This window comes from Acartia tonsa, chromosome 1 (genome assembly GCF_053477335.1).
Source record: "Acartia tonsa isolate MP-2025a chromosome 1, ASM5347733v1, whole genome shotgun sequence".
In the NCBI taxonomy this organism is placed as follows: Eukaryota; Metazoa; Arthropoda; class Copepoda; order Calanoida; family Acartiidae; genus Acartia; species Acartia tonsa.
The window spans coordinates 41706174-41730070 of record NC_137260.1 but is presented as its reverse complement, the minus strand read 5'-3'; the positions used below and the strand labels follow the sequence as shown (position 1 = coordinate 41730070).

General features: G+C 31.2%; 1 protein-coding gene across 1 annotated transcript; it reads left to right on the top strand.

Moving 5' to 3' along the window:
* The first annotated feature begins 6546 nt into the window (after positions 1–6546).
* On the top strand, positions 6547–19405 carry LOC145319547 (uncharacterized). The gene is made up of 15 exons (XM_080162125.1): positions 6547–6670; positions 7892–7986; positions 8347–8440; positions 8807–8909; positions 9597–9739; positions 10298–10412; positions 10652–10715; positions 11179–11275; positions 12091–12138; positions 12700–12770; positions 13330–13398; positions 13639–13716; positions 16735–16812; positions 17148–17231; positions 18604–19405. Exons 2-15 carry the CDS (start codon positions 7898–7900, stop codon positions 18713–18715), a joined length of 1245 nt encoding a protein of 414 aa, XP_080018251.1. The 5' UTR covers positions 6547–6670; positions 7892–7897; the 3' UTR covers positions 18716–19405.
* Positions 19406–23897: the final 4492 nt, after the last annotated feature.

Below are 23897 nucleotides of genomic sequence, written 5' to 3'. Positions count from 1 at the left end.
CGACACTCAAAGACAATCAACATTTTTTATTTAATAGTATAAAAAAAGATTTTTTTAAATGTAGTACCTACGGACAAAGATTGCAAAATTAAAGGGATTTAAACGTAAAAATCGATCATGAAGCATGAAAAAACTGCGATTGTCATTTGTCTAAAGAATCTACACAAAAAATTTCAGACTCCTATCTTTATTTTAAGTGTTTTTTTTTTGCACGAAAAGTTAACGTTAATTTTTTGAAAGGAAAAAAATAATTTAAAATAAATTTAAATGAAAAACCTACGGACAAAGATTACATAACTATAGGGGTTTAAACGTCAAAATCGGGCACAAAGCATAATAGAACTGCGATTCTTATTTGCCTAAGGAATCTACACAAAAAAATTCAGACTCCTTTCTTTAATTTTAGTGGGTTTTTTTGCACGAAAAGTTAATGTAAATTTTGTTACAGGAAAAAAGTAATTGATCCGAAATTTAAACCTAGTAAATGAAAACTAGCATAAATCCTGCCATGTGGGTCTGCCCCCAACCCCTTACCCCTTACAAATAAATGAGGTCCATATTAGCAACCTAACTATACAACATGTTCTACCTTGTAAATATTTCTATGAATGAGGGATCTTTTATTTTTTCAGTACAGCTTTGCAACGGATAAATATCCGCTAGATTAAAATCAGTTCTCAGTCATACTGAAAAGCATCATATTACAGGCAATTTTCTCTCTATTAATAAACCTATAATAAATAAGGCAAACAATATTAAATCAGGACTAATTGGTACCCAAACTTTTATAACCATTAGTAAAAATTGGTTTGTAAATTACATTTGGTACCCAAAGTTTTATAACCATTTGTAAACATTGGACTGTAAATTACACTCAGTACCCAAAGTTTCATAACCTTTAGTAAACATTGGACTGTAAATTACATTTGGTACCCAAAGTTTTATAAACCTATATGGCTATATCCGCTAGATTATAATTGGTTCTCTGCCATACTGAAATGCATCATATTACAGACAATTTGGCACAAATATTGTAAGTAATTTAATGGCTTTAGAATCGTTTTACACGTTGTTTTTATGTTAAAATCGTCCAATTTAACAATACTTTTCAACAAATATTATTAGTAATTTAATGGCTATAGAATAACGTCTTTTTAATCCTTTTTTACATTGTCTTTACGTTAAAACCGTCCAATTTAACGATACTTTTTATAAAAATATTTTTAGTAATTTAATAACTATAGTATAACGGTTTTTTTAAATAGTTTTTTACATCATGTTTACGTTAAAACCGTCCAATTTAACAATATTTTTTAACAAATATTGTTAGCAATATAATGGCTATAGAATAACCGTTATTTTAATGAATTTTTTACGTTGTTTTTACGTTACAAACCATCCAATTTAACGATACTTTTTAACAAATATTGTTAGTAATTTAATGGCTATAGAATAACGTTTTTCTCTTCGTTTTTAAGTTTTTAACTCTTGTATTTCTATTTTAATATCTGCGGACAGCTGTCTATAATATGATGTGATAAATAACTATTCCAGTAAGGCTTCCAAACCGATTTATATCCGCTGGATAAGAACCTGTTCTAAGCCATATTGAAAAAGTCATGTATAGCATTGTATTACAGACATTTTCCCACAATTACTAAAATAAAAATCCTAAAGAATAATGTCAGTTTTTTTGGCACAGGCCTTCGGCCATTTGGAGCCCACAAAAATGGTTTTAATTGTATAATTTTCCATTTTAATATCCGTGGACAGCTGTCTATAATACAATGCAATAAATAACTATTCCAGTATGACTTCCAAACCAATTTATTTCCGCTGGATAAGAACCGGTTCTAAGCCATACTGAAAAATCATGTTTAGCTTCGTATTACAGTCAAATTTCCACATTTTCCCATGATTACTAAAATAAAAATCATAAATAATAATGTCAGTTTTTTTTATCACAGGCCTTTATTACAAAACTGGTTTTAATCTTATAATTTTCCATTTTAATATCCGCAGACAGCTGTCTATAATACAATGCAATAAATAACTATTCCAGTATGGCTTCAAACTGATTTATATCCAATGGATTAGAACTGGCTCTAAGCAATACTGAAAAATTATGTTTAGCTTCATATTACAGTCAAATTTCCACGATTATTAAAATAAAAATCATAAAATTAATGTTATTTTTTTTTACCACGGGCCTTAGGCACATCAGGGCCCACAAAACTGGTTTTATTTGTATATTTTTTCATTATAAATAACTGTGGAAAGCTGTCTATAATACAATGCGATAAATATATATTCCAGTATAGCTTCAAACCGATTTATATCAGATGGATTAGAACTGGCTCTAAGCAATACTGAAAAATCATGTTTAGCTTCGTTTTACAGTGAAATTTCCAATTATTAAAATAGAAATCATAAAATAATGTTTAATTTTTTAGCATGGGTCTTAGGCACCTCAGGGCAAACAAAACTGGTTTTATTTGTATATTTTTTATTCTAAATAACTGTGGAAAGCTGTCTATAATACCTATAAATACCTATTCCAGTATGGCTTCCAAATCGATTTATATCCGCTGGATTAGAACCGGCTCTATGCAATACTGAAAAATAATGTTTAGCTTGGTATAACAATCAGATTTCCACAATTATTAAAATAAAAATCATAAAATTAATGTTAAATTTTTTAGCATGGGCCTTAGGCACCTCAGGGACCACAAAACTGGTTTTATTTGTATATTTTTTCATTCTAAATTACCGCGGAAAGCTGTCTATAATACAATGCGATAAATACCTATTCCAGTATGGCTTCCAAACCAATTTATATCCGCTGGATTAGAACCAGCTCTATGCAATACTGAAAAATAATGTTTAGCTTGGTATAACAATCAAATTTCTACAATTATTAAAATAAAAATCATAAAATTAATGCTAATTTTTTTACCATGGGCATTAGGCACCTCAGGGCCCACAAAACTGGTTTTATTTGTATATGTTTTCATTCTAAATAACCGTGGAAAGCTGTCTATAATATGATGCGATAAATTGATTAATTTAAGCATGTTAAAATTGTCCTATAATTTTCAAACTATGGATTTCCAGCCAAAAAATTGTTGATCAACAGTGCAGTTACTCTTTAATTTATTTGCCTTGTGGCTTTTCTTGGATGTAATTAAATATATAGGTTTACAATTCAAATATTATGCTTATTTTATTCTAAAATCTTTTTATCATTTTTAGTCTTTTAAAATCGCTAGGATTTGTAGTTGCACTGAAAAAAAGAGCGAATAATGAGATTTTCCTTTTATTATTGTTATTATCATAAACCAGTTAGAAGATATATTTTTCATGTCAGATATACTTTATCTACAACCTGCAATGGTAATGATAAAAGGGAAAGGGGACGAAGTCACACGATATGCGAGAAATGCCGTGACTTATTTTATGACGTCATCAAAATAAATTCCCTTGCTAGCAGACGAAAGTCGCCTGTTCACATAAGTATTTTAATTTTAATACGTTAGGAAAAAAATTTATTTTGCTTTAATGGATCTAAACTTTATCATTATTTTAACTATAGTTTTATAGTGTGTCTTTTTAATGAAAAATTATATAAGAGTATAAAGGAAAAAAATCTGTTTGTTCAAAAAAGGAAACTGAGTTTTTTTTTGAAAAATCTATAATTTTAATTGTAATGATTACAATAGATGAAAGCTTTAACCTGTGACATGGTCAATTCATATAATCAAAAATATTAGAACAAAACAAGGGAGACAACAGCCATGAAAGCGAAACATAAACAACATTTAAAAATTTCTTATGCTTCTGATAATTTTAGATATACATTGGACTGAAAATTATACTTACCCTAAAGTAAATAGAGTAAACATATTTTGGACTCCAAACAAATCTATTCTGTAGTATTATTGTTCAAACTTTCCACTAATCAATTTTAATAGAGATAAACATGTTTTTTTTATTGGGTGGCCATATTTTTCGTCCATTGTCCCAACCCTTCACAAAGTCAATGATAAACAACTGAATATTCTTAAGTTATAATAACTTATAACTTAAATTTAAGAGAAAAAGACTTTATGATATTAGAAAATCTATGAAAAAAGGTAAACTTTTTAGCTCTTTAATACTCAATTTATGTAATGAATCATAAAACTACATCATCATATTAAAAATACTTATTATACAATTTACCATAACGCAGTATTGCGTATTAAACTGTTTAATATAATGCTTGTGATAATTTTCACAAAAAATGATACCAATTTAAATAATTCACAAAAGACTAAATATGGCATATTTCACTAAAAGAAAACCTTTTTCGTAAAATTTTACTTAATAAAAGACCACAAAATCCTATTCCTAATCTATAATACAAAGTATAATGATGTCTGTCCGTCCGTCCGTCCCTTAAGATCTTGGTAATCACTGAACCGATCGTATTTTACTCTTTAGGGAATATACCTACTGGTCCTGTGGTGGTTTTAGGCTATTTTCAAGGGGGTGGGACACCCCCAACCCCACCAAGAACAAAAAAAATCCCCCCAATTTTTTTTCCTGAAGATTTCCTGGTCTTTTTACGAATTTTGCCTTCATTTTTTTTTATCACTTCTTGGGCAAAGCCCCTAGAGGCTTGGGTCGAAGCCGCTAGTATAATAATAATAAAGAAGTATAAATAGTAAAGTTTTTGTTTGTCTGTTTGAATCTTTAACCAATGAACCAAATTTAAAGTTTCTATTTTAAGAAAGCTTCCTATGGGTCCTGGGATAGTTTTAGACTGTATTCTTTTTAACTTAAGTATTTAGGTGATGTGAAGTTAATGTACAAACATTGAGAACAAGTCGGGATTGTTATAAAAGGTATTTTGTAAATATAACATTAGTATATGATTTCAAAACTCAAAGTAATTAATCGCAATACTGGTAATTATAGAGTGTTTCATTACTATGAAAATACTTGAGGCATATTTAAACTAAGGAAAGCTGAACCTTGAACATTATAATACTAGAAAAACACAGGGATAAAGGAAAGGTCAAATTCAGGAGAGAGAGAAAAAAGTGAAAGTGGTTGATTTTTCCCAAAAAAATGCAAAACACAGAGCAATAAAAATGTTTATTGAAATAGACTTTTGTTAATTTTCAGTATCCCTTATTTCTGGGAAAAGATCTTTATCAAGAAATTCACATTGCAGTAAATTTCAGTTGAAATGAAACCATGTCATACTTTCCAACCACAATTTCATGCAAATGCGTACACCACACCCTGGAAACTGAGTTTGCAATCTGTGAAAGAACTTTAGTTTAAGTAATAACAAAAGATAAAAATGGTTTATCTAAAGGAAAGCTAATGGCATTTTTTCGCCAGTCACATGAATTAGTTTCCTTAATTCAATTATCTAGCACCACAGACAACGTTATATGAATGGATATAGAAAATACATGGGTATTATGACAGGGGAAAAATTGGTTATTTACATGGACATCACTTATTGGTCAGTTCGTTCATCCAGTAGGGAATGGGGCTTTAGCCAGTTTCAAGTTTCACTTTATTAGAGTGTAATCTAGAGTAAAATCCATATAATAATAAAATCAAACAATTTTGTAAATATTTTTCTACTAGCAAAAATTGCCTTAAAGTTACGGTGAAATAGCTGAATCCTTCTCTTGCCCCTGGTATATGATAACCAGTGATCTTAAGGGATAGGATAATAGACAATAATTGGAAGTACATAACCGATGATGATAAACAAAGTTTCCCATTCTGCTTCTCAAAATTATCGGTTGAAAAGTTTAGTCATTGCTGGGTTTTACCAAGCCAATCAAGATTGAAGTAAAGTCCAAGTCAATGAAAGCAATTTGTCTTGTTTATAACTTGTTATGCAAGGTTTTGTTTTTGATTCTAAATTTCTTAGGGGCAAAAATTTTAATGAAAAGTGTTATTGGCGAAAAAGACCTGGGTATAGTCCCTTTCGTGGCAGCGCCCCTTAAGGGGCGTTTCTTCGTATTTTTACAGTAGCTTTTCTCCTGCGGGGCAAACACTTAACCCCATATAACCTAACGTAACCAAAAATAACCTATCAAAAGCCATTTTAAAAAATACGACGAATCATCCCGGGATGTTGCCACGAAGGGGACTATACCCAAAAACCTTAAAGTTATTGTTTAAATAGCTTAAAGTAAATATATAAATGTATTTGCAATGTTTAATCTAAACTGAAGATTTGTAGCTAGCAAGTATCATAACCAGGGACGGGAGGGACATTTGGCTGTTCAATACACTAGTCCCCAAGTTTTATAATAACGTTTTTATATTTGTTGGCTGGCTAAAATATTTTGGGCACTTTTATTTAATTTTGATTGTGAATTATTAAGTTGGGTGTCCAAATGTTTCAATCAATAATTGTAATCTTCAGAAGGGATAATTTCGTGTATAATCATTGAGTATGTAAATAAATTTATCGGCAATTCTCTTATTCTTTTAAATCCCTGGATTATTTCTGAGAGTTCAAGTTCGGTTTCCAGGGAGTGGTGTTTATAAGAGAGTTGATATGAGGGGAAGAATAAGAAGTTAGGTGGACATATCATATTGGAATATTTGCAAATATCATCAATATTCATAGAACAAATTTTGTGCAGATTTAAATGTAAGTATTTTTATTTGAATTTTATTAGAATTTTACAGATTCCATTAATTTTTAAATAAGCTTTATCCGGATAGACAGCCATACCTAAATCGTTTTACTATATTTTTTAGGAATTTCATATTATTTTTGACGAAGACTTTATTTTTTTGTTGTTGGAATGTTACACAATCATTTCCCTTAAAGTGCCAGCGAGCAAATTAACACCAATCCCCCTTATTTCTTCAAAATTGAAAATAATGGACGGAAGATAGTTTTCATTATTAAACAATGCGGGGAGCTATAACACTACAGGGCCTTTACTAGTACCTATCCATTCTGAGGCTAGACTACAACTCTCCGTCCTACTTTAATTTTTTTTCAAAATAAGGGAGGGGGTTTTATGTGTTCGACTGGGCAGTTTCAGAGAATCAGCCAATTTTACCCTCTCTCTAAGCCTCAGATATATCTGTACATGAATAATATATAAACCTTTAAATTTGTGCTTTTCTTCTACAAGTATTTAGACCAGAGTATTATGACACTAGAGCGACTAAAACATAAATTAATTTGTCCACATAAAAGTATGAGTATCATAAGTTGGTACGACCGTATGCCTGTTTGTTCTAAATTTCGGAAAGTACAAGTTAATAATTTTAGTATAGTCTAATTTTACCAATTTACAACGACATTCGAACCTCTATAATATGATTTTTCTATACCAGAACGAAAATATATATTTGACATTTAAATCTGTCCATAAAATTTGGAAAGTGCTTTCCTAGCTTATTAAAGATTTATCATCGACCTGGTTTCATTTCTCTCTGAGTCATTACACTTTTAGTTATATCACATATTTCAGTTATCAGACAGTTTGCACTTTATTTAATAATCATGACAATATCTCATGTCCTAGCGTAAAAATAACGTGATGTCTGTCTGTGTATTTTTACCAAATTGCATCGCCAAGTTTTTGATAATGTTAAAATCTTTTACTTAAAAAATGAAAAATTATCCTATTATATGAAGTACCAAAAATATCTCTCACATGGAGATACGATTGAATTATCAATATTAGGGAAGCTTCACACAGGTTATGGGATGGGTTTAGGCTGCTTCATCTCCTAATTAAAGCCATAGAAGGATTTTATGCTACTTTTCTTACTCTTTCTTTTCATTAAAGTTCTTAGATGGCAGCTAGGGGTTAGTTTCTATGAAGTAAAACACATTTTTTATATTTTTTAGGGAACGATGTTCCAACCAAGTATGGCTTTTAAAATGCTGACTTTAATATTATGCACTGGCCTTCTTTCCTTGTCTAATAGCCAACAGGTTTTGAGGTAAGATTTAACAATAAATCGGACTTCTATGTCCCATACAAGTAGCGCAGCAATATAAATTGTATGCAATTTTTTTATTTGTCGACAGTAATAGCATGTGTTTAGGGTCGGCAGTCGTCGAAAATGCTCTCATTAAAACCCGTTTAGTTATTTAAAATTACCTGAACGCATTGATTGCCTGAATAGGAACAGGTTTAGATATCCAGCTAATTTTTACAGTGACAAATAGCAAATTTCCTGTGACTTACAGGTGGATGACAAACGGCTGCTGAGCCCTAGTTTCATTTAATGTGAGATTTTTCTAATTTATTTGCTTATAACAGACAAAATTGTTCTTGATGAATACCATACAAACTTAAGGTACCGTCCAAGTTCCTGTAACAGCCTGGAGCCTGTGTATGTTCTGGAAAACTGGCAATATCCTTCTGAAAATGATAATCTTGTACAAGAACAGGTTGAATAAATAGTTTTATGCGATGATTAATTATTAATAAAATCAGTAGGACAATTCTGACATGCCTAAATAAACGTATGTAACTCACGGATTGTTGTCGGAGAGGTGTCAATAATTAATAATTAGAGTAGGGGGAATCCCTTGGCCCATAAACAGGCGCAACTCATTATCATGCACAGTTATGACTTTTAGACAAAGGTCGTACAATCGGTGTGAATGGAAGCTTTACACTGAAATTCAAGGGGCGTGGAGAGTTTTATAACACGAAGCTACACTAGAGTATAAACCAACGTATATCTATAGCGGACTAACGGACAGACTCAGATAGAAAAGCTTCGCTTATAACCAAATAAATGTATCTTTTAGATTAATGGAATACCTCAGCGACCGCGAAGGTCGCGAGACCGGTCCCCACCCTTCCAAATAAATGTTAATTTTGACCAGTACAGAAGAAATAGAGAATACACAGGTAGGGTTGCAAACTAACTAGTGATAGGACAATACCTTTCATTTTCTGTGTGCAATTAAATAAAAGGAGAAATTTATTGGACACAACAATCAGGTAATGAATGATAAACAAGGATGACAACATCCATAAAAGCGAAGCTCTGAAACGGTAGGACAAACGGACATTAACACTTGTATAGTCTCTAACTGAATAATCAGAATATAAAAGTATAAGAGTCGAAGCAAAATTGTAAGTAAATTTATTGAAAAACTGCTTGATACAGGATAATGTTTATAAACATACTTACATTTTTAGGACTTGATTATAGAGTTGCTTTGCTTATAATTTTGTTCTTTGTTGTCCCAGGAATCAGTATACCAAAAATCAGATCAAACGGTAGAAAGGGAAATCGATAAAAATACGGATGACAACAACTTTAAGTAGTGAAGCACAAAGCATTATAGATTTGCAAACGGTCAAAGTGAATTATAGAGTAAATGTCCAGTGATATTAAAAAAGAGAAGAAGAAAAAAGATGAAAAAATAAAATTAAAGAGCTTTGTACATAGAAAAGGAAAATAAGCATTGAATGATTGGTAAAAAATACATGAATCAAATCTAAATTAGTAGTCTTATCTAATTTATTAAACTTCAGTACATTTTATTTGTTCATATAATTATCCTAATTTATCTGTAGTTCAAATTTCAGTTATGTTGGAATGTTTCGAACATTATGATGCCTTCATGCTGCAGGCTAGGGGCGAAATCTCTCTGAATGGAAATGTTAGTTTGGTGGGGGAGTTTGTGCAGAAGCCTGATATAGCCACATATGTTACTTGCCAAGATAATCAGGTAAAATGTTCATAACTTTTGCAGACAATGGGAAGGTTGGACAAAGTAACTTACAGAGTAGATTTGCTACTTAAAGCATATTAACACAGAATAAAGTCCCCAAAGTAATCAAGTATCGGAAATGTACTGTACATGTATATACAGGTAGTTCACAGCACACAATAAAGCGCGGAAAACTAAAATAACGCGCGTTTTCTTCTGTTGCGCCAATTAGAACATTTTTTAAAAGACTCGTTGCATGGTATAGTTCATATATTTCAAAAATATCATAGATGAGTAAAACAATTTTCTAAGACATAGTTTATTGAAAAACACAAAAAAAATTAAAGATTAACTTCTGTTATGGTTAAAAGGGTTCTACCCAAAAAATATAAGAAACGGATTCATAAAAGATGAATAAGAATTCTAACATAATTTAATTGACTTGCATAAAAGAAGATTAGCTATTAACAATAAAAATAAAGCCTTAATGAAAAGATTAATGACAATCCAAATTAATATAAAATGAAGCTAATGTTATAATATTGTATCTTTTGTTAAGCAGAACAATTTTTAAAGGTTACAACAGTAGCGGACAAAGGACGACCAGTAAAATTAGGAAATCTGACCTTTGTCTGGAAATCTCCGATGGAGGAAAGCAAATCACTCAGATTTGTTGCTTCTATAGTTGCAGGTTTTTATTAAGGATTTGAAGCGCAGCTACTCTATAACTATAATTTCCTGTCCATACGTCAGTTCGTAATAACGCAACACAAAATTAAAGATATTTGAAGAATTACTAAAGGGACTATTCCCTATTATTCTAATATGACGTAATTCGGTATTTTTTGGCCGAAAGCTTTTAAATTAATGCTTATTAAAAAGGACAGACAGACAGATATCCTGAAACTTTAAAATAATGATGTTTTCTAGGAGGTGAATACCATCTGCTTCAATCTAGAGAATTGACATTTAACAACTTTCCAACATCAATAAGGTAAATATCATTAAAATTTTTTTATTATACTATATAACTTTAAAGAAGATGATTAAAGTCCCTCCACAGCAAGGACGTCCAGGGAGGGGGGGGTAAATTGGGGATTACCCCCCCCAAAAAAAAACAAACTAATCCCTAACAAAAAAAAATTTGGCGCGCTTCGCTCGCATTTTTAATACTAAATATTTAATAGTATTTAAATTACCCCCCCTAAAAATTTTACCCCGGAGGTAAAATTTTTTTTTTTTGAGGGGAGGGGGGGGGGTAAAAAAAATTTACCCTTGCCAACAGATTTCAGGGGGGGTAATTACAACCCCCCCCCCAAGCAAATTGTACCCCCGGGGTAAAAATTTTAAATGCATGATATAAATGCTGTGGTTAGAAATATCCTTTCCTTCTCAAAAAGGGTGAGTTTGTGGTTTAAAAATATTTAGTAAAATTTATAAACTTTTTCTCTATTTAGTGGGTGTGGCCTAACTAAAACCTGTTATCGGGAGTGTATGAGCTCCCCTACCTGCCCTGTAGAAGATTCTAGCTTCCTTTCAACTATCACAATTCAGGTAAAAAAAGAATCAAAGTTTCCTTAAAAGTAAAGTCATAAACAAAAAAGGGCAAAATAATATCTAACAACTATAAAGTAACATTGAGTACCATTGCTTTGCTTTTTAATTTATCCGGTTAATAGGTCCTGCTGGGAAGGGTTATAACTTTTTTTGATGGATGTACCCCAAAAAAGTGGGGAGGGGGGGTATTCATAGAATAAGGAGGAATAGAAATGAAAACCCTAAATATTTCTGGGAAATTTGAAGGAATCTTTGACTTGCGCAGTAAAGACAATAATGATATAGTACAAATTACAATGACTAGTTGGACAAAACTAGAAAAGTTTAATTTGTATCAACATCTAATATAAGAAACATAAGAGCGCAACCTAGTTTTATAATATAAATACTGAGACCAATATTTTTTTTGTAAATTTTCTTACATAATTATTTTTTTAAGGCTTAATATGCACATTAAATTCATTTTTAATCCATTGTGAATAGGGAAGAGGAAGCTGGATTCTTGGCTACATGGCTTTTAGTAAATCATTGGAAAAGAAATTTATTTTGAATATTTTTTCTGAATAATTACTGAAATCATGTTATTTACTAACAGCCTTGTAGCCGTTTTGGTCTTTCAAAAGTTCCAATTTTACTTCAGGCTAGCCAGGCAGAATCTTCTACCTGGATTCTATTCTATACTTTATCTTCTTTGGGGGTATTTTACCTTTCATTTTTTAAAAACTAAAATAAAAAGTACCTTATAGGCCTTTAGTGTCGTAGCTGCTTGGTAATAACTAATGTAAATGTGATAATAACTATGAAATTTGCAGGGAGATGAGGCTGTATTTAATCTTGGTGGAATAGTTGACATGGAAGAGGTTATATTTATTTTATTTTTAAGTTACTGTGAATAAAAGGTCAAGTAGATAATTCTCATTCCAATTGAATTAGCATGAACAGTTTGGTTTATATTATTTTGGAATACTTGTGGTTTGTAAAAAAATACTAATATAACACAGTATGTAAAAAAATTTAGAAACCTTATTGATTTCATAATTTATATTTTAGAAAAATAAGCACGACATAAATGTTCTTGGGACCTAGTAAAGACAGTTTAGTTGTAGTAATGATTTTATTAATGAATAAATTTTTCAATCTTTTCTTAAAAGGGAGGGGACATTGGACTGTAAATTACACTGGTATCCAAAGTTTTAAAATATATTCTCCTATTCCTGGCTCAAAAACTTTTGGTACTTTCAGTAAATCTTGATTGGTTAGATATAAACTAGTAGTGTCTAAACTTTTTTACCACTAATTTAAATCTTCAAAAGTGGTAATTTGTTTTATCATCATTAGGAATCTACATCAATATATACAGTATTTCATAATATATAATTTTAAGCCAACTGTATTTTTTTTGTAATCTACAATAAATTTAGAAATATATTGGTATGGGATTAAGTGATGATAGGAGCACTCTTAGAAATCTAGATCTAGCTGTATGTTACAGGTATAGTGACTAAAATATGAGGGTATAGTCCCTTTCGTTTTAACGCCTCTTAAGAGGCGTTTCGTCGTATTTTAACAGTAGCTCTTGATAAATTATTTTAGGTTAGGTTAGGTTAAGATAGATTAAGTGATTTCCCCGCAGGGTTATGCAATTGGCCATGCAGGGTTAGAGCCTCCCGCAGGGGCTAGAAATAGGGGAAAAGCTACTGTGAAAATTTGACGAAACGACCCTAAAGAGGCGTTGCCACGAAGGTGACTATATCCAATATAGTTTTGAGTAACAAAGCAACTCTTAAATACAATTAGATTAAGTCCGTTCGTCAGTCCATTCGTCTATAAAATTTTATATTTTCATGTGCGATGCATGCTATGCACCAAATCAAAACCATTTGGAATGTCAAGGCATAGTACCAAAGACGTCTAAGCTTTTTAGGTTATATTGGGTATATGGTTGCCCCGCAGGGTTCGGGTACCGCATGTACATACCCTGCAGTAAGAGGAACTCCAGGGGTAAGACATAGGGAAAAGTGTGATAGCACTAAATATTCTATATTTTTCAGGGAAGGAAACCAGACAATGTTAAAGCACTACTTGGTAGAAAATAGAGATTCTGTCCCATATGAACACAGGTATATAAGAAAAAGGGGCTAGCAAAATGCGTGGAAGCCCACTTCTGCTAAGTAAATTTGTGATAAACAGCAAGAACGTACAATGAGTGTGTGTGTGGGGGGGGGGGTGATTAAACCTTATACAGTTTTGGACAATTATTATACTTTATCTTTTTCTAACTCTCTCTATGTATGTTGTATATCTTGCCTATCATTAAAACACCTTCCCAACTATTGAAAGTTATCATCTTCGTGTTTTAGATCAGACCTCATATTAGAGAGAGCTGATTATGACCCAGAAACTATGTTTGTTTGGTGTCAGTTTAGAAGATCACTGAGGTATAACTATTATTATACTTAGAATATGTTTGGTTTTAGTTTAGAAGGTCACACAGGTATAAATATTATATTACAGTTTAAAAAATCACTGATCTTCCTAGGAATCTATAATACAAAGTAAAAATAAAAATTCCTTTTCTTCTTCAAACTAAAATTAACATATTAAGGTCGACTCCACCCCCCCCCCCCCAAAAAAAAAAAAAATTATTTAAAATTTTTTCTTTTAAATCTATAATATGAAAAATTAGGTTGATCAAACCTCTTGGGGCAAAGCCTCTGGAGGCTAGGGGCGAAGCCGCTAGTTATTTATAAAATAGTGTGATCAACACAGTCTATTTAATCATTTGTTTTAATTCATGTAATGTTTGGGGTCAACAGGCTTATACTTGTAACCTTGAATTTAAACAAGGGTGTTTAATTCCATTTTTTGTTTGACCAATAAAAAGTATCATGTCCAAACTTTTCCACCAAGGGGGTATTTTGTTTGTCATAATTGAGAAGTACATGAATTTATCGTCCATTGTCTTGTCCCTGATATTATGTCAGAGTGGCAACCTCAAATAAATTAAATATATTCGACATAATTCATTAAATCCTCATCATAAAGTAAAAGGATGTTTGTCTGTCTCTGTGTACCGAAGAAACTTGCTATTTACTGAACAGATTTGGTTCCTCTTTACAGGATAGCTCCTTATAGGCCCTGCTTTACAGCTATTTTGGGGGACGGTACCACCACCCTCCCAAGAGAAATCGCAAAAAAATATAACTAACCCCAACTAGCGGTAAATTTTTTTTTGAGTAAACAGCTGATCTTAATATTGATTGAAAAAAAAACATTCAAGGTGCCCAGTCACTTATAGAACTGCTATGAAACCCATAATTAGAATACAATGAAACTTCGTGTGTGTTATTATTTAAAGCGAAAAGAGAAGAGAAGTAGAGAGTTTATTTGTTAGCTTAACAACCTTGGGCATTTTTAATGAATTTTGTTTGTTTGGTTCATTTAGTCAAGAGTCTAAAAGTTTCAAACACTAATTGTAATCTACAGAATGGATATTTTTTGTATCATCATTGGCAATATAGATTAATTTATCGGCCGTTGTTTCATTCAATTTACTGGCCGTTGTTTTATCCCTTCAGATCCCTGTACAAAAATACACATTCAACTCAATTTATTTCTAGCTATTTAATTAATTCTGAGCCAGTTAAATTTGTTGAAAGTGTTAATTCCAATGTTCATTTGTATGTTGATTAGAGCCTCTAAAACGGCAAGACTAACACAGATCACCGTGTATTGTTCTAAATGAGTATTTGGTTCAAAATTTCAGTGTCCAAACATTTCAACTTATACTTATAATCTACAGAAGGGGTAAATTTGTTTATCAACATTAGTGATGTATATTGTACATCAATTGATCGCCCATTGTCATATCTCTAAAGATACCTGGTATTTACTCTATAAATAAAATTAGTGAAGAAATATCAGAAAATCTATGTCTCCCCATCTGATTACCTAAAAAAAATATAAAAATCTAATTAAACTTGCTAACCTGAAAGATTTTTTAAAAACAGAAACAAAGTATTATTTAGACCTAATACAATATGGGATATGGAGTTAATACAGCTACTGTAGTAGTTTTACTTCAATAGGAACTATAACAAAGTATTATTTAGACCTAATACAATATGGAATATGGAGTTAACACAGCTACTGTAGTAGTTTTACCTCAATAGGAACTATGACAAAGTATTATTTAGACCTAATACAATATGGGATAAGGAGTTAACACAGCTACTGTAGTAGTTTTACCTCAATAGGAACTATAACAAAGTATTATGTAGACCTAATACAATATGGGATAAGGAGTTAACACAGCTACTGTAGTAGTTTTACTTTAATAGGAACTATAACAAAGTATTATTTAGACCTAATACAATATGGGATATGGAGTTAACACAGCTACTGTAGTAGTTTTACCTCAATAGGAACTATAACAAAGTATTATTTAGACCTAATACAATATGGGATATGGAGTTAACACAGCTACTGTAGTAGTTTTACTTTAATAGGAACTATAACAAAGTATTATTTAGACCTAATACAATATGGAATATGGAGTTAACACAGCTACTGTAGTAGTTTTACCCCAATAGGAACTATGACAAAGTATTATTTAGACCTAATACAATATGGGATATGGAGTTAACACAGCTACTGTAGTAGTTTTACTTTAATAGGAACTATAACAAAGTATTATTTAGACCTAATACAATATGGGATATGGAGTTAATACAGCTACTGTAGTAGTTTTACTTCAATAGGAACTATAACAAAGTATTATTTAGACCTAATACAATATGGGATATGGAGTTAACACAGCTACTGTAGTAGTTTTACCTCAATAGGAACTATAACAAAGTATTATTTAGACCTAATACAATATGGAATATGGAGTTAACACAGCTACTGTAGTAGTTTTACCTCAATAGGAACTATAACAAAGTATTATTTAGACCTAATACAATATGGAATATGGAGTTAACACAGCTACTGTAGTAGTTTTACTTTAATAGGAACTATAACAAAGTATTATTTAGACCTAATACAATATGGAATATGGAGTTAACACAGCTACTGTAGTAGTTTTACCTCAATAGGAACTATAACAAAGTATTATTTAGACCTAATACAATATGGGATATGGAGTTAACACAGCTACTGTAGTAGTTTTACCTCAATTGGAACTATAACAAAGTATTATTTAGACCTAATACAATATGGGATATGGAGTTAACACAGCTACTGTAGTAGTTTTACCTCAATAGGAACTATGACAAAGTATTATTTAGAACTAATACAATATGGAATATGGAGTTAACACAGCTACTGTAGTAGTTTTACCTCAATAGGAACTATAACAAAGTATTATTTAGACCTAATACAATATGGAATATGGAGTTAACACAGCTACTGTAGTAGTTTTACCTCAATAGGAACTATGACAAAGTATTATTTAGACCTAATACAATATGGGATATGGAGTTAACACAGCCACTGTATCAGTTCTACCTCAAAGGATCCAAAAATGAATCAGGGTAAAATTTTTAGAAGAAAAGCTACTCTATAGTTCTTTTTGTTTGCCGTCCATCATTCTTTTACTCTATTGAGGAAATGTGAAAGACAACTGATTTTTCTATATCAATAAGCATCCAGTATATAACTTGGTTCGTCGGTCTGAAATGTTAATTCAAGTGAAAGGTTTTGTGTTTTTTTTCAGATTTTTTCTTGATTTATGCTCTTTCGCGCACAATTTTTCTACTCTTGGCAAGACTTTTTTTCAATTTTAATTTCCAAAACTGACGTATGGACTAACTAACATAGGTTACAGAATAGTCGAGTCGAAATATGATTTAAATTTAAACAATTTCAGAATCTTTATGCCTGAACGTGGAAACATTAAAGCTCCTGGCAGTAAGACAAACATAACCAATATTATCAACTATATCTCTTTTAGGTAAACTATATTGCTTTAACATTAAAACATATGTTCAGACGTTTTTTGGCAAATGGATCATATCCTAGTTTGATTTTAATTGATAATTTTCATTTAACCAACCTTCCTCAAACTTTTCAACGTAGCTATTAAATTTCAAATAGCATATAGATGTTGTTTATATTTCCAAAAACTGGAGCTAAGAGAGAACGATTCTAACGGTATGTGTGATAATTACTAATATAATTATCACAAACCGCGTAATTCGTGTTAAAAAAGGATGCATTTTTTTGCAACCCTTTACTAGTGTATTACTTTATATGGTAAAGAATGTGATAAATGAATTACTTAAAAAATTTAAGTATCTATTGAACATTCTTGACCAACTATACCATTTCATTTCATATGTAGGCCTCTAGGGGTTCTTAAAAAGAGGGGAGAGTCGACCATTTACATACTTTTAATTTCTGTTTTAAAATAAAAAGTTATCAAAAAAATTCTGTTGGCGATTTCTATTAGGAGAGTTGGAGTTCCCTGCCCTAAAATAAATATAATACTTCTCTGGACATGTAAGAAACTTCTTTTTAAAGTACTAGCGGATACGCCCCTAGAAGCCCCTAAAGGCACTTAAGGTAGGAGGGGAAAAAGTCGACCTCATCCCATTTAAAATTTGAGTTTCAAAAGAGTAAAAAAAAATTATTGGGGGGGGGAGGGGGGTAAAGACACCCTTCCCAATAATAGTTTAAAACCTTCCCAGGACCTATAAGAAGCTTCACTGTAAAGGAGAACAATATCGGTTCAGCGGTTAGCAAGATCCTTCGGGACAGACAAAAAACGCTTACTACTTTATATTACAGGATAATCGTTTCTGTGGTTAGTAGGATCTTAAGATACAGAGACAGATACACTTGGGTATCCTCTTACTTTTATATAAAGATATAAATACATTAAAAAACATTTAACATTCGAAACATGCTGATTTTGTATGATATAATCAGGGTTCGGAAGCCGCGCCTCAGCCGCGCATAAGCCTCAGTTTTAAACCTGCTTGTGAGCAAAAAAAGAAATTTCAAAAAGAAGGATTGTCTGCTAAAGAGCAGGTTTTGACATCTAGCTGAATTTTAGAGTGATAAAATGACGATTTCACTGAGGCTTACACGCGGCTTACGATCCCTGGATTAAATTATCATATTCATCTGATTTTTGGAATAATGATTCCTAGAATAACAAGGTACCTATCATAACGAGGCAAATATATGATAAAAAATATTAAAAAATAAAGTATGTCCTTGTATACTGCATCCTGTATTTGAATTACAAAGTAATGTTCTGCTTAATTTTGACAATTATTGTTTGTTTGTTCTTCTTTATGATTTTATTTGTTTATTTTTAGTGGTGGCTTACGAGTACTAAATGGAGATGGGGATGGAAATGGTAGTCTTAACACAATACCTAACTTAGTTTTACCTGTTTTGACAATATTAATGGTTAAATTTTATTCGTAATTTTAAAAAGGCGGTTTCTAGTTTTTAGCGAGCAAAAATCAGAGGCGGGATGGGCTAGTTTGTATGTAGTTTTGATTAAGCATAGGTTAGGTTTTATTTAGAAAAGGAAAGCCCTATTAGGGTAGGGCTCTCGCAGGGGTTAGGGGGTTGGGAATAATGATAAAATATCCTTCCCCTTATTTTCAAAAGTAATGGTAGGGGATGGGGGAGGTTTCTGAGCTCACTAGGCACTTTAAGGGAAATCTTTAAAACCAAATGAAATATTGTATTTCAAGGGAGTGGACACAAACATATAAATCTAATAAAATTAAATCACCGATATAATTTTATTTTGTGTCTATTCCCTTAATGTTTCAATTTTCATATTATTATTATTGAATTTGAATACTTTTTTAAATTTTTTATGTGAATCCCTAAACCTCATAATGTTATTAATTTAAAAATTTTAAAAAATATTATGTTTTTGGGGTGGATATTTTGTGTTACAATAAAGTGACTTTGGCTTTTGATTTAAGTTCTTTAAATTTCGATCATTTTTAAAGGATATTTTTGCCCTTTAAATTACATGAAATTCGAAATTGATATTAAAATAATATATTTTATGTTGTATGTATTGTATAGTATGATATTAGTAACAAACAATTTGTGTCGTTATTGTTGATTTTTCGTAATAAAATTTGAAATATTTTATATTGTTTATATGTTTGTCTTATTTAAATTTAAGACAAGGATGCAAGCCAGAAGTTTAGAATAGCTTTCATTGACGTTAAGAAAATTTTACCAATATAAATCAAAAACTAGATAACAAGGGCGTCCAAGCTTTTTTATTTTTGGAAGGAGGGGGGGGGGGGTTAATCACACCTTTACCCATATTCCCATTGGACGTCCTTGCTAGTTAATATCTTAATCAACAGTATTTTTGTAAATATTTTTACACCATCTACCTCTCCTAGAAAAAAATACACTTTTTGTTCAATCATATCATATTAGTAATAAGTAGAATTTTGTATTTCAGTAACTATTGAACAGATTGATTTATCAAAAATTTAAACAGATTCCAGGACGTTTTTAGGCTATTCTATTTGTAACAGGCCTTGGAATGTTTTTAGGCTATTTTCTGCCACTATTTTCTACCACTTCCCTCGCAGATGCATACGCCGCATATCCGCAGTTTCTCTAAAAACAAATCATAAATAACCCAGACGTGGGGAATCACACACAAAAAAACACATAGTACAAAAAAATTAATTTATTTTCAACGCAATAAATCAATTGTTGGAGAATTTGATTTGGGATTATTATATTATTATCAAAATTATAAGGTAAACGTGAGCTAGTACATGATATTATTGCAATAAAATCAAGTAAAATAAAGTCACATTTTTCATGTTAAAATCGAATGATAAACATAAAGTAAAGTAAATTCCAAGCTGGGCTAAGAAAAGAATTTAAAAAATTGGGCTCAAAAAATATTTAACCTATTTTAACCCTTAGAGAACGGGATGAACATCGTAGTCAGACAACCAAATGTTTGATTGTACGACCTTTGTCTGGAAGTCACAACTGTTCATCGTTATACTACAAGTGATACTATTTTTGCTCAATGTCAGCAGCAATCCTTTTCAAACAGCTATAGAGAAATTGATTATTTATTGACAACAAACTGGAATAAAGAATCAAATAATCACAGTAATCTACTACAATAAAGTTAAGAATACAAAAAAAACCTATCACGTTAAAACGTGTATTGCTTGCAACAATGTGACATTGAACAATGAATTAATTTTTCCAATAAAAATTTTGTCTCTTGTATCTGGCATTGCTTGGAAGTGAGTCAAAAATTAATTTATATATACTAGCGGCTTCGCCCCTATCCTCTTGGGGCTTTTTCCCTGAAGGTTCAGGGCAGGGACAAGGGAAAGCCATGTTAAAAGGATTGTCAGAGTTTGTCAAAATGATGTGAAGAACCCAGAGTCTAGCCTTGAGTTGACAAGTTGACTGTTCAGTCCAGGTGCAACTCACCCATGCGAAATTATCATTATCATTGTCCTCGTCCTCTTTGTGATTTGGTCAATACTTTTTTTGATAGCGTAGCTGCTCTATGGAGGAAAGTACTGCTTAGAAGTAGCTCAGAAAGAAATTTATGTGCTCTGTTGGTTTATGGCGGGACAAAACTATTATATTCTCATCTTTTAGGCAACAAGTAGCAATGATATTGATTTCTTCCATATTTTTGCTAACATCCACTTAAAATTTTTTCAAGCAAAATCCATAGATTTGTGATTTATTTCAAACCTATAGCATTAATGTAGGAATAAAAAAAGGTTTTGATACGAATTTTTGATAAAATATTTCTACAACAAATAACGAAGAGTTGAAAGATACACGAGGAATTCTCGTGACTCTACCTATAATTAATGTACAAATAGAACAAAAAATGAACTAAAAGATAAGAAAAATAGAAAGCAATCAAATAAAATTTTTGATTTATTTTTCTGACCACTCTTATTGACACAATAAAAACTGTCCCGAATTTGTATTAATTTTGAGGAACACGACTCCAGTGACGTCATATTTTTCTTTCCCGAAAAAGGGAAGGGGGGAAGAAAATCTCTTCAAAAGAGATGGGGAAAACCCCCTTTTCTCCCATCTCTTTTTTCTTCCCCTCTTCCCTTTTTTTTCTTTCCCCCTTCCCTTTTTCGGGAAAGAAAAATATGACGTAACTGGAGTCGTGTTCCTCAAAATTAATACAAATTCGGGACAGTTTTTATTGTGTCAATAAGAGTGGTCAGAAAAATAAATCAAAAATTTTATTGTGTATGATTTAGAAATTTACAACAATGGATGTAGAATATACGAGGATAATGGGATAGGAGAAAAATTGTCTTCAATTTAGGTTGCAATTTTCCATATCTTTTAATGGTCGGGCCGTTTATCCGGTAGGAGGGGAGGGGATGGGGTTAAAGGAGATGGATAGGGGAGATCGTTATTTTAGCACGCTACAGAGTTCACTTTATTATAGAACATGAAAATCTGGTGAAATATCCAAGTAATAATATATCCATTTTTATAACCTAATCACTATTGTAAAATTTTATCAATATTTTTCCAAGTTTTAAAAATAGATCATATTTTTTTAATAGTCGAAGTTGAGCCATCAAGAAATTAATATTGGAAATATTTTATTAAAATCAATTGTTATGGGTTTGTTTTAACTTTTAAATGCATAAAACGTTTTGAAATGTCATATTTTTTTAATAGTCGAAGTTGAGCCATCAAGAAATTAATATTGGAAATATTTTATTAAAATCAATTGTTATGGGTTTGTTTTAACTTTTAAATGCATAAAACGTTTTGAAATGTAAGTATTCGTTCAAAATACTTAAATTTCTTTATATATTTATTATAGAAATGTGATGATTAACCCTTGCAAAATTTTCTAATTTTTGAAAAGGTACAATTAAAAAAAAAATTAAAAGAATCAACATGGTGAAGGTGTCAGTGGGGATGGGGGTGTCCAATTGCAAAACCTTAATGTCTAAGAAAAGAATCATCTTTTAAAAAGTAGTGTAAACTTTTTCAATTATAAGGATAGGACTATGGGTATGACAAATTGGAAATATCTTCAATATTGGGTTTATCTATAATACAAAGTAGAACGATGTATGTCTGTCTGTTTGTTAGTACCGAAGGATTTCGCTAACCGCTGAACCGAAAATATTCTTAAGTGCACCTTTCTAAATTTACTAATCTTTTAACATCTTTACTTGTTATTTAATTGGACTGTAAATTACACTGGTACACTAAGTTTTCTAACCACGTTATTTTATTCGTTGGCTAAAATCTTTGAATACTTTAATTGAATTTCGATTGGTTAGTTGAACAATAACAGCGTCCAAACTTTTCAACTATTAAATCTAATATCATCTTTTGGGATGTATATCAATTTATCGTTCGTTGTCTTATCCATTAAGATCCCGGCGCGTAGTTGATGTCCTTAGCAGTCAATCAATTTTAATTAATTCACTGACCCTGCCACTATATTAACCCCCAACACACAAGTTGGTAAAAAAGTTTATTTTTCTACAAAAAAATTCTTTCTATTCTTACAGATAGAATTTTTGGGATGGAAAATAACCCCCCCTAAGCTACCTGTATAAACCAACCAACTATCTTTTGATAAATCTTAAATTTAATAAGATTAAATAAACTACCGGATTTAAAGGGAATATAATTGTTGAATGAAATGAAGATACATGTTTAGCTCAGGGATATAAAGAGATAAGACAATGGCCGACAAATTGATGTATATCCCCATTGATGATACACAAAATTACTCTTTCTGTAGATTACAGTTAGCGGTTGAAACGTTTTGACACTTAACTTAATGAGCATCCAATCAAATTCAATAAAAAGCCCCCAAAGTTGTTGAGCCAACGAATAAGACAATATTGTAAATCTTTGGGGACTAGTGCATTTAACAGCCCAATGTTCCCCCCCTCCCTGTGTATAGGTGGTGTATAAATATATATCATGTATACAATATAGAATAATGTAAAACGGAAACAATAGCCAGGTTCATTAGCAAGTAATTTTTTTGTGAACATTTTGTTAACAATTTAATTTTTTATTCACCCGTCTACTTAAAGATTATTTGTCAAAATTTCAAATATTATTTTCAAAGTTGTTTTAGTAATAAAGCAAAGGAAAAAGATCATTTTTTATTGTAATACAATTATGAAATAATCAGTGGTTTTCTTCAAAGTCCCAAGCTCTGAACCCCTTTATGTTGAATAAAAATCAAAATAGGGGGGGGGGGTAGTTTTTCTGTGTTTTTCCTCAGTCTAGGTTATGTAAGGTTATATTGGGCACTGCAGGAGGTTAGGCACAAAGAAGAAGAAGAAAATATCCCTTCAATTTATTTAAAAGATAAGTAAGATGGAGGGGTTCTGTGTTCGCTAGGCTTTTTTCGAAGAAAAGCACTAAATAAACTAATAAATTTTTTTACATTATGTAAATTTTGACAAATACTAATGAACTATAAACAATAGCTAGAGTTCAAGTAGTAAACAATCCGTCCAACCAAACAATTATTTTACATTCAAGTGATTAATATACTTTATATTTAAAGACATGCAGTTATAATATAGTTTTCTTACTATTAAATTCTTATACTCAACAA